This window comes from Myotis myotis, unplaced genomic scaffold (genome assembly GCF_014108235.1).
Source record: "Myotis myotis isolate mMyoMyo1 unplaced genomic scaffold, mMyoMyo1.p scaffold_m19_p_1, whole genome shotgun sequence".
Lineage (NCBI taxonomy): Eukaryota > Metazoa > Chordata > Mammalia > Chiroptera > Vespertilionidae > Myotis > Myotis myotis.
Genome location: NW_023416313.1, coordinates 100,843,393 through 100,859,655, shown reverse-complemented (window position 1 = coordinate 100,859,655; position 16,263 = coordinate 100,843,393). Strand labels below are relative to the sequence as shown.

Genomic DNA, 16,263 nt, shown 5'->3' with positions numbered 1-16,263 from the left:
CGGTTTGGCTCAGTGGATAGAGCGTTGGCTTGCGGACTGAAGGGTCCCAGGTTCGGTTCCGGTCAGGGGCATGTACCTGGGTTGCAGGCACATCCCCAGTAGGAGATGTGCAGGAGGCAGCTGATCGATGTTTCTCTCTCATCGATGTTTCTGACTCTCTATCTCTCTCCCTTCCTCTCTGTAAAAAAATCAATAAAATATATTTTAAAAAAAAATAAAAATAAAAAAAATAAAACACCAATGGAATATGTCACAGATCTAGAACAAATATTCCAAAAACTTAGATGGAACCTAAAAAGACCCAGAATAGAGGCAACAATCTTGAGAAAGAAAAACAAAGTTGGAGCGATCACAATACTGGATATCAAACTATATTACAAGGCCACTGTAATCAAAACAGCCTGGTACTGGCATAAAAACAGGCATATAGATCAATGGAGCAAAAACGAGAACCCAGAAATCAACCCACAATTAATTTCTTTTCATTTAATATTTGAAAAAGGAGGCAAGAGCATACAATGGAATAAAGATATTACCTTCAATAAATGGTGTTGGGAAAATTGGACAGGTACATGCAAAGAAATGAAACTAGACCATCAACTTACACCATACATAAGAATAAACTCAAAATGGATAAAAGATTTAAATGTAAGTCGTGAAACCATAAAAATCCTAGAAGAAAACATCTTCTCATAGAAATATTATTGCCAATCTATCTCCTAGGGCAAGGGAAACAAAGGGGGGAAAAAAACAAATGGGACTACAGCATACTAAAAATCTTCTGCACAGCAAAAGAAACCATCAATAAAATGAAAAGAGAGACCAATGCATGGGAGAACAAATTTACCAATGCTACATCTAATAAGTGGTTAATTTCCAAAATACATAAAGAACTTATACAACTCAACTCCAGGAAGACAAACAATCCTATTAAAAAAATGGGCAAAGGACCTGAATATACACTTCTCCAAAGAGGACATACAGATGGCCAGTGGACAGATGAAAAAAAATGCTCAATGTCACTAATCATCAGAGAAACATGCAAATTAAAACTACAATATATCACCTCACATATGCCAGAATGGCTACCATCAATAAATCAACGAACAAAATAGGCTGGCGAAGATGTGGAGAAAAGGGAATCCTAGCACACTGGTGGTGGGAATGCAGACTGGTGCAGCCACAATGGAAAACAGTATGAAGTTTCCTCAAAAAATTAAAAATAGAACTGTCCTTTGATCCAGCAATTCCACTTCTGGAAATACATCCTAAGGACCCTGAAACACCAATCAGAAAGAAGATATGCACCCCTATGTTCACAGCAGCATTGTTTACAACAGCCAAGATCTGGAAATAGTCCACATGCCCATCAACAAATGAGTGGATAAAAAAGCAGTGGTACATTTACACAATGGAAATACTACAGGGCTGTAAAAAGAAAGGAACTCTTAACTTTTGCTACAGCATAGGCAGACCTAGAGATTATTATGCTAAACAAAATAAGCCACTGAGAGGAAGACAAATACCATATAATCTCACTTATATGTGAAATCTAATGAACAAAATAAACTGGCAAATAAAATAGAACCAGAAATATGGCTATATGGTACAGACTGAAAAATGTCAGAGTGGAGGTAAGTTGGGCAGATGGGATGAAAAAAGGTGGTGAGACTAGCCAAAGAACATATATGCATAGCCACTGGACACATACAACAGTGTGGTAAGAGTCAGAAGAAGGGGAGGGTGCGATTGGGTAGAAGTGGGCATGGGGGTAAATGGGGGACATCTGTAATATTGTCAACAATAAAAATAAAATATTAAGAAAGAAAACAGAATGTGAAAAAAATCTAATAATTAAGAAATTTAAAATAGAATAAAAAGAAAAATTTCCTGAAAGTAGTTGCTAAAAGCAATGATATGAATAGGTTATGACTCAGGAATTAAGAGACCAATAGTATATTATGACTTGGGAATAAAGAAACCAACGGGGCCCTGCCAGCATGGATCAGCGGTTGAGTGTCAACCAATGAACCAGGAGGTCATGGTTCAATTCCCAGAGTACATGCCCAGGTTGTGGGCTTGATCCCCTCTGGGGGGTGTACAGGAGGCAGCCAATCAATGATTCTCTCTCATCATTAATGTTTCTCTCTCTCCCTTCCTCCTGACATCAATAAAAATATCTTAAATAAAAAATAAAAAAAAGAAAGAAACCAATGGAATAGAAAGAATGTCTAAGAAACAGAGTTATGCAAATATGGAGATTTAATTTAAGATAGAAGTGATATTTTAAATTAATGATCTAATATATAGTATTAAAATAATGTCTATCTTCATTTTGAGCAAGCGCCTGCCTGATTTGACCAACTGGGAGATCTTCAGATAATGAACCATGAAATCCTGCTATGTGGCAGCACTATGCAATAATTTTTCATTTGCCACCAGTCAGCTTCAGGGATTAAGGACAGCAGAACACATAATTGGCTCGTACATGGTATTGTAAAAGCATATTTTAACCAGTTAACTGCCACACGTCCAAAACGGAAACCATCCCCATGTGCCACAATATTTTGAATTTAATTTAAAAAATTAATTTGCAATGAATATTATAAAAACAAATGTATTACTCACAATTCGGGTGTTACTGAATATTTTCAGTTGAAAATTCTCACGAAAAATGATTTTTTAAAGCGTCCATAGACCTTATGGCGTACAAAGGGTTAAAATTATAAATATTGTACAATGAGTTAATGAGGAGGCTGGGATGCAGATGGAACATGTCTGGGACACATTCAACCATCAGGGAGGAGAGTTTTCAAGAACCAGGCTGGCGATATAGCTCGTGGCAGCTACACTCTGTGGGAGGAGGATTTGAAATGTACCAAACAGCTTGGATTGACTCATTACCGCTTCTCTCTTTCCTGGTCACGTCTGCTACCTGATGGGACAACAGGTTTCATTACCAGAATGGAGCTGAATTCATGGAGCTAATGAACTAGCACAGAGGTTAGCACTAAGGCATCTGGAGTCCATGTACCAGGGCGAAGTGCCAGCTATGTCACTTCCTACCTATGAATTGACTATTACAACAAGATTATTGATGATTTGTTAGGAAATCGGGTTACGCCCATAGTGACTCTCTACCATTTTGATTTGCCTCAGACCTTAGAAGCCCAAGGAGGTTGGTTGTCAGACAGAATCACTGAATCCTTTTTTTTTTTTCATCGAATCCTTTGATGAATATGCCCAATTTTGCTTCAAGACATTTGGGGATTAAGCCAAGCAGTGGATCACCATAAATAAGCCTAATTTTTTTGCCCTGTTGGCATATGATTTGGGTGCATTTCCTCCTGGTACACCTCACCGGGGAACTGGAGGCTATCAGGCAGCTCATAATTTGATTACGGCCCATCCCAGAGCCTGGCTCAGCTATGCTTCCTAATTCCAAAAAGAGCAGAAGGGTATGGTGTCCCTACCATTGTTTTGTGGCTGGGTGGAACCAGCAAATCCCAGTTCAACTGTATCTGACCAGGAAGCTGCTAAAAGAGCCTTGGCTTTCCACTTGTATTTCTTTGCTAAACCCATTTTTATTGATGGTGATTATCCAGAAGTTGTCAAGTCCCAGATCACCTCCATGAGTAAAAAGCAAGGCTATCCATCATCAAGGCTTCCAGAATTTACAGAAGAAGAGAATGATCAAAGGCACAGTTGATTTATTTGCTGTTTAATATTATTCAAGTCGCCTCGTCAAGTACTGGGAGAACAATAGAGGAGAACGGGGTGTTCTCCAGGGTGTGGAGATAGACATTTTTCCAGACCCAGGTTGGATAAGTGTGGACTGGGTCTCTGTGGTGCCGTGGGGAATACAAAAACTACTGAAATATATTAAGGATAGGTATAATAACCCTGTAATTTACATCACCGAGAATGGGTTTCCCCAGGGTGACCCCACATCTCTTGATGACACTCAACGCTGGGAGTATTTCAGACAGACATTGCAGGAACCATTCAAAGCTATCCAGCTTGATAAAGTCAACCTTCAATTGTATTGCGCATGGTCTCTTCTGGATAACTTTGAGTGGAACCATGGTTATAGCATGCGGTTTGGTTCCTTCCACGTTGATTTTGAAGACCTGACTAGACCCAGAGTCCCTTACACATCAGCCAAGGAGTATGCCAAGGTCATTAGAAATAATGGCTTAGAGGAACATCTACAGAAAAGATGGATGGGTGGTATCACCCAGAGAAGAGGCCTCTCTGTTTGCAACAGAATCTGCAACTTCACGTTGCCTTTGTAACCAACAGGTCCTCCAAGCTGATCCGTGACTGTAAAGTCTGAATTTGTAATGTCAGGGGATGTATTTAATGATGGTGTTTCCTCTCTGTGCATTTGGATCAATGGGGCTTTTAGAAAAAGAGAAGAGAAAAACACTGAAATTGATTTTTATATTAAGAAATCAGATAAACTTAGAAACTTCTATGTAAATTCTTTAAATTTTTCTAGAAAAAATAATGCAATATTTATTATTGATTTGCAACTCTAATAGCTGACCATTTATTATAAAAAAATAAATAATAAAATAATGTCTATCTAATGGGGGAAAATACCTCCTCACACTAAACACTAAGACAAAAATAAAATCTTGATTAAAGGCTTAAAAAACAAAACAAAATTTTAAATTTTTAGATAAAAGCAAGGAATAACTTTTTGATCTAGGATAGGTCTTAAATAAAACAATATTCTATAAAAATAAAGATTATTTTTATAAGGGTTAGCTTATCTATAATAATTTGAAACATCCACTAATAATGAATTGAGAAAATATTTGCAAAAGACAAAAGAGCTGTATTCAAAAGATACTAAAAATTCCTATTAAGGATGAGATAAAATGGATCAGTCGATTTAAAGAAGGAAACACAAATGATTACAAACATGAAAAGGTACTCAAGCTCACTAATAATCAAAGAACTACAAATAGAGAGAAAACAAGATAGATGGTAAACACTGTACTCACCGCCTTCCACAACCACATCAAAATTACAACTACAATAGAGAGCAACCATCATTCAGAACTGCCGGAAATCTGGTTGAATGGAAGTCCTACAACTAGAGAAAGAAGAAAGTACTAGGTGTACCAGTTAATAGTGTGCTTTTTTTTCAACAGATGGAGTTACACGTATGTTGCTATATATGCGATTTGATATGTATGCTATTTTGTTGCATTGATAGCAAGCTTCAAAACTTCATATGTCAAATTTGCTGAAGGTGTTATCATAGATATTTTTACGCTTAAAAATGTTGAATTTCATGCCAAAAAAAAGAGCATTTGCAGGAAGTTTTAATTCATTATTTTGAAGAAAAAGTTATCATATACTTCGGGAAGCTTATGGTGAACATGCTCCATCTCAAGATACTTGTGAATTCTGGTTTAAATGCTTTAAAAGTGATTATTTCGATGTGAAAGACAAAGAACGTCCAAGTCAACTGAAAAAGCTTAAAGACCAACAACTACAAGCATTATTGGATGAAAATGCATGTCAAACTCAAAAACAACTTGCAGAAAGATTAAACGTTGCTCAGCAAACTATTTCCGATTGTTTACAAGCAATGGGAAAGATTTTAAAGGAAGGAAAATGAGTGCCACATCAACTAAACGAAGACAAATGGAAAACCGAAAAGTCATCAGTAAAATGTTGCTTCCACGGCACAAAAGAAAGTCTTTTTTGCATCGAATTGTGACTGGCGATGAAAAGTGGATTTATTTTGAGAATTCCAAATGCACAAAATCATGGGTTGATCCAGGTCAACCATCAACATCAACTGCAAGGCCAAATTGCTTCAGAAATAAGACAATGCTCTGCGTTTGGTGGGATCAGGAAGGTGTGGTGTATGATGAGCTTCTAAAACCAGGTGAAATCATTAATACTGATTGCTACCAACAACACATAATCAATTTGAACCACGCTTTGATTGTGAAATGACCAGAATGGGCCAGAAGACATGGCAAAGTAATTTTGCTTCATGATGACGCTCCATCACACACTTCAAAACCAGTTAAAGACATGTTAAAAGATCTTGCCTGGGAAGTATTAACGCCCCCCCCTCCCCCTGCAGTATTCACCAGACCTTGCTCCTTCAGATTACCATCTGTTCCGATCAATGGCACATGCACTATCGGAGCAGCATTTCAAAACATACGAAGAAGTGGAAAATTGGGTCCTGAATGGTTTGCCTCAAAAAAGAAAAGTTCTATTGAGATGGTATCCACAAATTACCTGAAAGATGGGGAAAATGTGTAGCTAGTGATGGACATTACTTTGAATAAAGCACTTCTGATGTTTCTCTTGAAATTACCGTGTTTTCTTTGATTACAAAATCCGCCATTATTAACCAGTACACCTAACACAGTTTTTCTTAAGACAGGGCACACATGTACTCTTTTCTTCCATTCCTGTATGTTGCATATACTGGTTGACTTTCAAATATAAATATAACTATACTCTTCCCATACCGGAGGAAGGAATCATCATCCTGCGATCATGTTCCCATGGAGGTGAAAGGGACCCAGTGTCAGAAGGTTCCCTGTGAGGATCAGCTGACTTATCATAGCTTGATTTTCCTCTTTCATTGGTAATCAGATGGTCCTGAGGATTCCCTGGGCCTCTTGAGCCTAATTAAAGAAAAAAGTACAATTCTGTTTTATCTAAAAAGGTATTATGAGAACTATCATCAAATAAAATCCAGACAGTTTTTAAAAAGTGAAAACAATCAGATTCCAACAAAGTTTCCCTAAACTACATTAAACTAAAACACTATCCTACCAAAGCCATTTCTAGGACAATTTTGCCATGTGTATAAACAAGCACTTGCTTATAAAATTTGTTTGTAAATGTTGTAATAGTTTTACATATAAAGTCAGTGGTTAAATATTATAAATAATGTCTAAAAGATAAAAGTAGAAAGTAAGCTGCAAAGTAAAGATTTCTATATCAGATGCAAAAACATAATTATAAAATAGTTTCTGTTGCTTAAACTAATCTACCAAGTCAAAGAGCATGATTTATTTAAAACAGTCATCTTAGGGACAATATACATATTTCAATGATTCTGCAACTACTCAAAGTATTTCTTAGAAAAACTCTTTGGAAATATATTTAGGTTAACCTTAAAACCACTCAAGGAATTGTATCTCAGTGTTGTAACATGACTCTACTTCTCCCGCAAATGATTTTAACCAATCTGATTACAAACTTTGTATCACTAGGTAAATTTGTCTGTAAATGGCTTATAACTATTTCTAAATGTCAAATTCACCTTCAAAAAGAGCTCACAGCTCTGAAGGCAAGTCTAAAACAAGAGTTTCAGAAACAACAGCACTGTTGGAACAAAACACTTCAAACAAGGTAATATTAATTTGGGTGAGAAAATCTATCATGCCTACATTAATTAATAAAGGAGAGAAAAGACTTTAAAGCTCCATTCTTATGACTACAGAAAGGATAGTACCTAAATTAATAACCCATATGCAATTAAAAAAAGAAAAGACAGCCTCTGGCTGGTGTTGCTAAGTGATTAGTGCATCAGCTGGCAAACTGAAGGGTCTTGAGTTCAATTTCCAATCAACGGCAGATACCTGGGTTGCAGGTTTGATCCCTGGCCCTGGATGGGACAAGTGCGAGAGGCAACCAATTGTCATATCTCTCACATTGATATTTCCCTCTGTCTCCCTCCATCTCTCCCTTCCACTCTCTCCAAAAAATCAAAATCAATAGGGGGAAAAATCCTCTGGGGACAATAAACAAAACAACAACAAAAAAATGAAAAGAAAGGACAAATATAAAAAATATTTAAATACTAAATAACAAAATATATTAAACACCTCATTTATCCATCATTGAGGGGTAAATGAGGTCAAAATTATATTGCCCAAAAAATAAAAGTTTATTCCTTTTCAAGAAAGCTTTTCAAGAAAATAAACACATTTTTTTAAACCTCCCGCATATCAAAACCTCCTTTAATAAAAGGAAACAAAAATTATTTTGACTTTTTTTTGATAATTTGTGCAAATCAGCATAAGCTTTCTCTTTTTTAAAATATATAGTAATCTTTTTTAAAAAATGTTTAGCTACTCTTTTGTAGAATCAAGTGGAAAAGTGACTTTTATGTTAGAGGGTCAACTATCTCTTTTCCTTGTAGCTGTACATTCTACCAAATTCCCCAAATCTTTCCTTCTAGTTTGTTCATCCTTCTAATCAGTTCATTAAAAAAAAAAAAAAAAAGCTGGAAAAGCAGAAAACTGAATTGGTAGAAATGTGCAAGGGTAATTCAGCTAAATTCTTCTACAGTGAAGTATAAATCTTTAAAGGAGACATTCAAAGGCTTCCCTCTGATTGTTTACTTCCAGAAGACCAAGTATAGGCCAACTGATTTATTTCTAAGTGACTACTACAAACTTAAGTTGCCAAAGGTTAAAAATTTTCATTCAGACCCAATGTTTTATACAATTTATTCTAAAAATATTATTTCCTTATACTCAGTCTTATTCAAACATATATCTCACCCAAATTTCCAAATTTTAAAAGGTGAAAAAAGGAAGGGGACTTGGTCATCCTTCTTTGGTGCGTCACAGAAACTTTCAGTACAAAGCAACTCTCTTAGGCCCTGTGGATTATTTATCTAAAATCTCTGTAGCGTCTCTTTTTTATTATTTATTTATTTATTAAAATACACTGTTGTTAATTTATGCAGGTAAATACATTGTAACATTACACTTTTTTTTATTTCTCTGTAGCATTTCTAACAAATAGTAAAACACCCTTGCAAATCATGTAAACATATCATATCTTTAAAGTAATTAAAAAGGAGAGAAAAATAATTGAAACAGGAGAGGAGAAATCAAAGGTAATTTTTACTCTTATTCCAAATATTAAATTGACTACAAGCAATCCTTGACTTATATCATTCAACTTCCAGTGATTCTCATTTGTATCTAGCCAATTGTACCTTTATTTCTAGAGCACTCTTTTTAAGATTGCTGCCTACAACCCATTTTGGTGCATGAAATTAATTTAGTCTTAATTCTTAATCACTATTTTTTTTAATGAAATGGAATAGAACTGAAGAGAAAATTCAGAAAGCATTGAAAATAGTAATAAGTACTATTTCATGTAACTGATTTCAATTACATTTATGTTGGTGTGTAATATGACAAGACACAAAATATATTTCTTACTCTAAGCCAAGGCAAAAAATTGGGGGGAAATTAAAGCAAAGCTCTCTTGGAGCTGCAAGTGTCAACCTGCAACTCAATCTCCTTCCCTAGGAGCTTTCAGTTCACAGCCAACACCAGTGAAGAATCTCTCTAAAGTATCCCCAGGCTGTGTGTCCATCTGCTGTGGGACTAGGAAGCAGGAAGGACCAGTGCTATGTATAGCAAACTGGTAATGGGGACAGGATATAAATAACAAATGGGCAAAGAGAATGTCTCATAAACATAAAGTAGGAAACTCATTTTTTCATATTCTTGAAGGCAATTCCAAAGAAAGTGTTCCCAAAATATTTAAATATGAAGCTTCAACAGGGAAATACAAAGACTTTCTGAGAGGCTACTTTAATGAACTGTATCCATTTGAATATTAGAGCTTTCCTATTTTGTGTTTAGTTTGTTTTTATTTGGTCTCACTATTTTCTGTTCCTACCTCAGAGTAAATACGTTAAAATCACTGACAAAAAGGGGGAATGGGGACATGACCCTGGTGAAGAATGCTATCAGTTCCAACAAAACACAGACTTGGGGCTAAAAACCTGACTTTTGATTTTGGAACAGACAGGGTTCTATATCTTTGAAATTTGCTACAATTCAAGGGAAATGTTAAAGCAATTGACAAAGTGAACAAACTATGGTGAGAGATCAAAAGAGGAATACTCCATCTGGGCAGGGGCTGGGTGGAGGTGGGCAGAACAGGGGAAAAAGAGAGATATCTGTAATAGTGACAATAAAAATAAAGAAAATAAAAGGAGGAGTACTCCAGGTACATAGGTAACACCAGAGTAAGTGCTGATGAGGTAAATGCAGAAAGACCAGCAACTAATATTTAGGGACTTGAAATAGTTCTGAAACTCTCAACTGTAAAACACATAAAGGAGCCCTGGCTGGTGTGGCTCAAAGGGTCTCGGGTTTGATTCTCAGTCAAGGGCAATACCTAGGTTGCAGGTTTAATCCCAGCCCCAGGGGCAGGTGCAGGAAGCAACCAATCAACGTGTTTCTCACATCATATGTCTCTCACATCGATGTCTCTCTCTCTCTCCTCCCCCCGACCCCGCCTTTCCATTCTCTAAAAATCAATGGAAAAAATATCCTCAGATGAGGATTAACAAAAACAAACAAACAAAAAAACACATAAAGGGATAACAAAACAGACAATCTTAGGTTGGTTTTGCAAAGTACTGACAAATGATTAAGGTCTCCTTTAAGGTTACCATCAAATTCTGTGTACAAAAGAGCAATTCTGAATTCCTCAATACTGAAAATAAGATTCTTTCACTTTGATTTTCTACAATAAAAAGGTCATGATAATGAAGTAAAAAAAAAAATCTACATTCTAATAATATTTCATTAAAGTATAATTTTATGCTGTTATATTGTTATTTTATATACTTTATAAAGTTTTATATTATGTAGTATAAAACAGAGTTCTAAAGAAGTCAAAAATATGATTTAAAAAGATATGCATCAAGTACTTGACCAACAGTATTCTATTATAACACACTTTTCTAGGAGAAAAACACATTAAAATTAGGTGTCAAATTTTGGCCTTTTCCAAACAAAAGTAACCCCTAACAAGTGCAAGGAATGCCTGTATTTTCCAAAGAATTATTTTAAAGATTGTTTTTAAAGAAAAGTTGAGATGAAAATATAAAGTAAGGAAGAATCTAGAGTAATAAACATGTTTAAACAATATACCTCTTCCTCCTCCCCCTGGAAGCAAAGGTGAGAGTCTGAGTGGACCCTCCAACAAAGGTGGAGGGGAGAGAAAAGCTCTCGTTTCAGATGAAGGTCGACCCAATGGTGAGGGACCATATGGGGAATGCTCTGGAATAATTAAAACAAAATGTTTAAATTCATACTTTCAATTAGCTACACTCAGATTAGAATCCCATTTCAACAATTACCATTAGGTCATCCTCTTGCCAATTTAAGTTTAATCCATGTCCTGAACACTAACTAGGCCTTGGATTTTGCTAACATGAAATAGAATTCAATATGGAACTTTGTGTTCCATAAAGTCTGTTTACCATGTACATTTTAGTCGATCAAAACATTATCCTCTTGATAATACACATAAGTAAAATAACCATACAATATTAAATAAAGAATACTGGTGATATTTTCGAATTACAAGAAAACTTGTGGGCATGAAGTTTGTTTTGTTTTTACGGGCAGTATGCTTCTAGATATTTCAGGTGGTGATGGTTGTAATATGGAAGGCTCAGTTTAAATCAGGGCCATAGAGCCTGTGTTGGGCCATGATTTATTTGAGTAAAGCTTGGAATTTTAAAAAATAGAAAAAAGTTAATTTTTTTAGCATCAGAAATTACTTTTGATTCACTGCTAGTGAAAAGCAAATTTTCAGTCATGGCCACGTGGCTCAGTCCCTTGGAGCGTCCACCATGCACCAAAAGGTGGTGGGTTCAATTTCCAGTCAGAGAACATACCCAGGCTGTGGGTTCGATCCCTAGTTTGGGCGTGTGCTGGAGGCAGCCCAAAAAAAGTCAATTTACATACACTAATTCATTTAAAAATTGTCTATCTATAAACCATATAGCCAAGAGCCCTATCATTTTACAAACTTCACCATTCCCAAATAATGGTTATGCTTCAAAAGGTAAAAAATTAACAGCAAAAATCAAACAAAAATACCATCAAAATAACACTTTTTAAATACGTTAAATTTTATTATGCAGTTTATATAATATACACATGTAGTTACAACAAAAGATCAAAGCATTATTTACATACCCCTGAGATTTTTGCATTAACCAGATAAAAAATCTTTCTGTATAATTCCTCCCACTCCTAACTTCATTACTCATAATCTACTATCTTCAAAAATGTAGAAATAGACTTTCATTTTAATAAAACTGGACTCTCAAGATGATTTTATAACTTTTCAAAGGTTATAACAGGATTCTGTCTATATAAAGATAGGTTTATTTTCATTGCATCACAAGCTTAATTCTAATTCAACCAAAATTATTTTGAAAATTTTAAGCTATTTGGGATAGTATGAGATCATTAAAGATGCAAACTCATTAATGGACAGAAATATTAAATACATCTTCCAAAGAATTTGTCCTCTCTTGAGGATATTAAAGCAATCAAAACTCACATTACTCAGGTTTTCCCATCTTTTAATTAATATTTTTAAGTAATTAAAGGCTAACTGTTTTAATTCTCATTTTTAATTTTTTATAGTTAAGAATCCTTTTTTATTTAAGAAAAAGAATAGTGTGTCATTAAGCATCATAAAAACATAAGGCAAGTTTTATACTGGTAAAAATCTTTTCCAAGTACAAATTCCCTTTTGCATTGCAAGTCAACTTCACTAATACATAATATGTAAATTATGAAACTAAAATACATCTAACATTTGTGTTTAAATTATATCAAGTTTCTGCTCTACAAATACATTATGTTGCTACCAGCTTCCTTGATGATCATTAAATTCTCCTTTTTATAATTCACACAAATACCAAAGAATAGCTAATATATAAACAGTCACAGTGCTATTTTACTTAAGCAATCCTTACCCATTCATTCTTCAAAACATAATTAATGAGTACCTTAGTATGTACCAAGCACTTTGCTTTTCAAGGAGCTCAAGGTACTAAATATACATCATTGTATAAAATCCCACTGAGAAAGAGAGGTGCCAAATATTTATATTATTGTTAGGGAAAAGAAACTCAGAAACTTGGAAACTGTGAGAGAACTTAGATTAGAACCCTAGCTCAGAAATCTAAAATATTTATAAGTAATAGTGTTAAATTTACACTAATGTAAATTATACATACAACTTATATATATATATAAATAAATATATATGTATTTTTAAATGAGGGGTTAAAAAAAAGCTACCTCTGCCAAATGCTGTATTTGGAACATCAACTGCATAAGGATCTTTTTCTAAAAGTTCAAATTTAATCTCTGTTTCAGTTAATCTGCAAATAAAGAACAAACATCTCTAAGTTACCCGTCAAAGAAAAGCACCCACATTTCTAGAAAAATGCCACTATCAATTATAAGCTACTCTTCATTTTCTCAATATATGCATAAAAGAAACAGATCCTTTAAAATTATTCTGACCAAAACACGTTTCTATATTCACTACTACTATTTTGGGGTAACAGGTTTCTTTTTGCCAAGTGGCACTGATGTTTAGTGAGGTTTGAAATTGTTCTGTTTTGTTTTTCTTAAAAATTAGACAATAAGGGGTGCAGTATCACCAAACCCAAATTTAAAAATAAAAGGGTCCGTCAAGGTCAACCAATTCAAGTCTATCATTTTTCAACTAAAGAAACTAAGGCTAGGAGTTTGATTTATTCAAAATGAAAAGTGCCAGGATTAAAACACACGGCTCCTGGCTTTGAGTCACGTATGCTTTCCACTATAATGTTACACATACGATTCCAACCATAACGTAAAATTGGAATCCAATTAACTATTCCTACTGTTTTACTCCTAAATTTTTTATCTTAGAAATGTGACATTTAAAAAGAATACTATTTCTACTTTTTGACCATTAGATCTGAAATAAAACATTTATTCATTTGGTTTTAATTTCTGAATAGAAAAGGCAAGCCACAAGAATAAAATGAGTATGTGAATAGCACCTTCTGGCAAGAAATTATAACACTTAGGAAAGATGTTACAATCCTCAGAGAAAAGCATTTATTCTTCTCTTTGACTGTACAATGTACATTTTATTTTTCTTTTCATTTTCTTATTGTAAAGTAATACTACCCATTACATTAAAACTTGGGGATAAGAGAAATAATAAACATTTATTCCATTCATTTATCCATTAAAAGATGCTGATACTCTGAGAATTACCATCTCAGAGAGATCGATCCATCCTTTCTCTTTTTATCCTATACCTAGCCAGTTGCTCTTCTATGTTTTGTTACACCTTTTATAAAAGAACCCATGAATAGTTTCCTTCTCTGTTAGAGTGACCTCTCAAGACAAATGTTTCGCCTGGCCGGCATGGCACAGCAGTTGAGCGCTGACCTATGAACCAGGAGGTCAGGGTTTGATTCCTGGTCAGGGCACATGCCCGGGTTTCGGGCTTGACCCCCAGTGTGGGGCATGCAAGAGACAGCTGATCCATGATTCTCCCTCAACACTGATGTTTCTTTTTCCTTCCTTCCTTCCTTCCTTCCTTCCTTCCTTCCTTCCTTCCTTCCTTCCTTCCTTCCTTCCTCCCTCCCTCCCTCCCTCCCTCCTTCCTTCCTTCCTTCCTTTTCTTTCTTTCCTTTCTCTCTCCTCTCTCTCTCTGAAATCAATAAACATATATTTTAAAAAAAGACAAATTTTCAAACAAAAAAAATCTAGTAACTCAGTAAAATAAAAGATTTCACTATTAGATATGCTGGATCCACTATAAGTTTTCTTGTTTGCCTTTATAATATTAACTAACTAATAAAATAACAACTAAAAATAAAGTTTTCAGTGTTCCCACTAAAATACTTACTTTTGTCTGAGGTAAGAATTTTCTTTCTTTAAATCATTGAGGTTTCTTTCAGCAGTCCGAGCTGCCAACTTAAAGAAATACAAAATTAACATTAAAAATACATGTATATAAATATCTCAGTGATGGCATACAAATATTATAATCAGTTAAGTATTTCAGTAAATTCAATGTTAAATGTTTTAATTTAGAGGGCTTTTTTTTTTATTTCTTTTACTTTTAGGGAACATTTTAAAAGGAATAAGTTTCATGTAACCAGATGATATGAGCCTACTAAGACTGGAGTCAATCATGTACTTGCGAACAAATACTGTTACCTAGATGTGAAGTCGAGGATTAGCATTATTTGGCACTAATTTCCAAAAACATAACAAGAGCAATCTAAGAGGTGAATGGAATAGAGACTCAGAATCATTACGCAGGCAGCACTGACTATGGAACAAGGTAACCATCTCTGGAAAGAAATCACTATAAATCTGTGAAGCCAGAAAGGTCTAAAAGAGTTTCACAGCATACTGGTACAGGCCATATTTTTAAATGGCTGAATATAATCAAAGCATGCTACATTAAGTACACAGCGCTGTACACATAATATTCTGATAGGCTTTCACATTTTAGTTACACTTCAGTTTAATAAAATAAAAGGTTAGAAAATCAGAGTTTATGTTATTGAAAATAAAGCTACTCTTATAATAACCAGAAGAGCATGCACTCTTCCCAAACTGTTGTGGGGAAAGGTTAAACTTGAAGGGGTTATTGCATGTTTCCCAGTCACGCTGTGCAGCCTGTGTGGAACGCCAGAACTGCCGAACGAATGCAGTCCTAGGGCAACTGTTTCTATCATACAAAGGTAGGCAGATTAACTCCATCTATAACCATAACTTGCTACAAGTAAAGGAACTACACTATCAATGTGTTCACTTAAAACTGCAAACTACATATGAGAATTGACTTTAACTGGTCAAAGAACATGTTATGTATTTATTCACAAAAAACATAGCTTAGACATATTTTAGCACTCACATGATTTCATGGGTAAATCTTTTAAAAATATATAATTACATAATCAATTTTTACTAACAAAAAAAGTATATTATACCGTAACAATTTTAGTTAATAAAATACCAATTCATTTAACTTTTAACAATGGAGAACCAAAATTAATTCTCAATGTTTCGTATATAGTAGAAAATATTTACCCACAAGATAAGGTACAAAAAATGCAAAGTTAATAAGTCAAAAGTAAGTTCTATGATTATAGTTTAGTATGTATTAATGATATACCTACAACAACAAAATAGAAAAATTGATGGCAAGTGAATACAGACTTTTGAAAAGCTTATACCCAATGGTTATATAAAACTATAATTTCAGTAAATGACCACAGTGTATTCTAAAATATTGCACTCGGATATTGAATATTTACAATAGACAAAAAAGCATTCAATTAGGCACAAGTGTTAAAGAAAAAGAAACAATACCTAGATCTTGAGAAGCTTAAATCTGTGGTAAGGA

At 34.5% G+C, this 16,263-nt stretch overlaps 1 protein-coding gene and 1 pseudogene across 17 annotated transcripts in view; one reads left to right on the top strand and one right to left on the bottom strand.

Moving 5' to 3' along the window:
• MIA2 (MIA SH3 domain ER export factor 2) overlaps positions 1-16,263 on the bottom strand; it is a 117,171-nt gene that overhangs the window by 14,828 nt on the left and 86,080 nt on the right. For 12 of the 17 annotated variants that reach the window (XM_036346460.1, XM_036346498.1, XM_036346442.1 and 9 more), the window contains 4 exons: positions 14,752-14,819; positions 13,137-13,219; positions 10,962-11,090; positions 6,510-6,668 (listed from right to left, as the gene is read on the bottom strand). In XM_036346460.1, coding sequence (XP_036202353.1) covers positions 6,510-6,668; positions 10,962-11,090; positions 13,137-13,219; positions 14,752-14,819 — 439 coding nt within the window. The remainder of the gene's footprint in view (positions 1-6,509; positions 6,669-10,961; positions 11,091-13,136; positions 13,220-14,751; positions 14,820-16,263) is intronic. The other 5 variants (XM_036346469.1, XM_036346479.1, XM_036346582.1 and 2 more) reach the window with 1 other exon arrangement.
• LOC118669198 lies at positions 1,604-4,416 on the top strand (annotated as a pseudogene).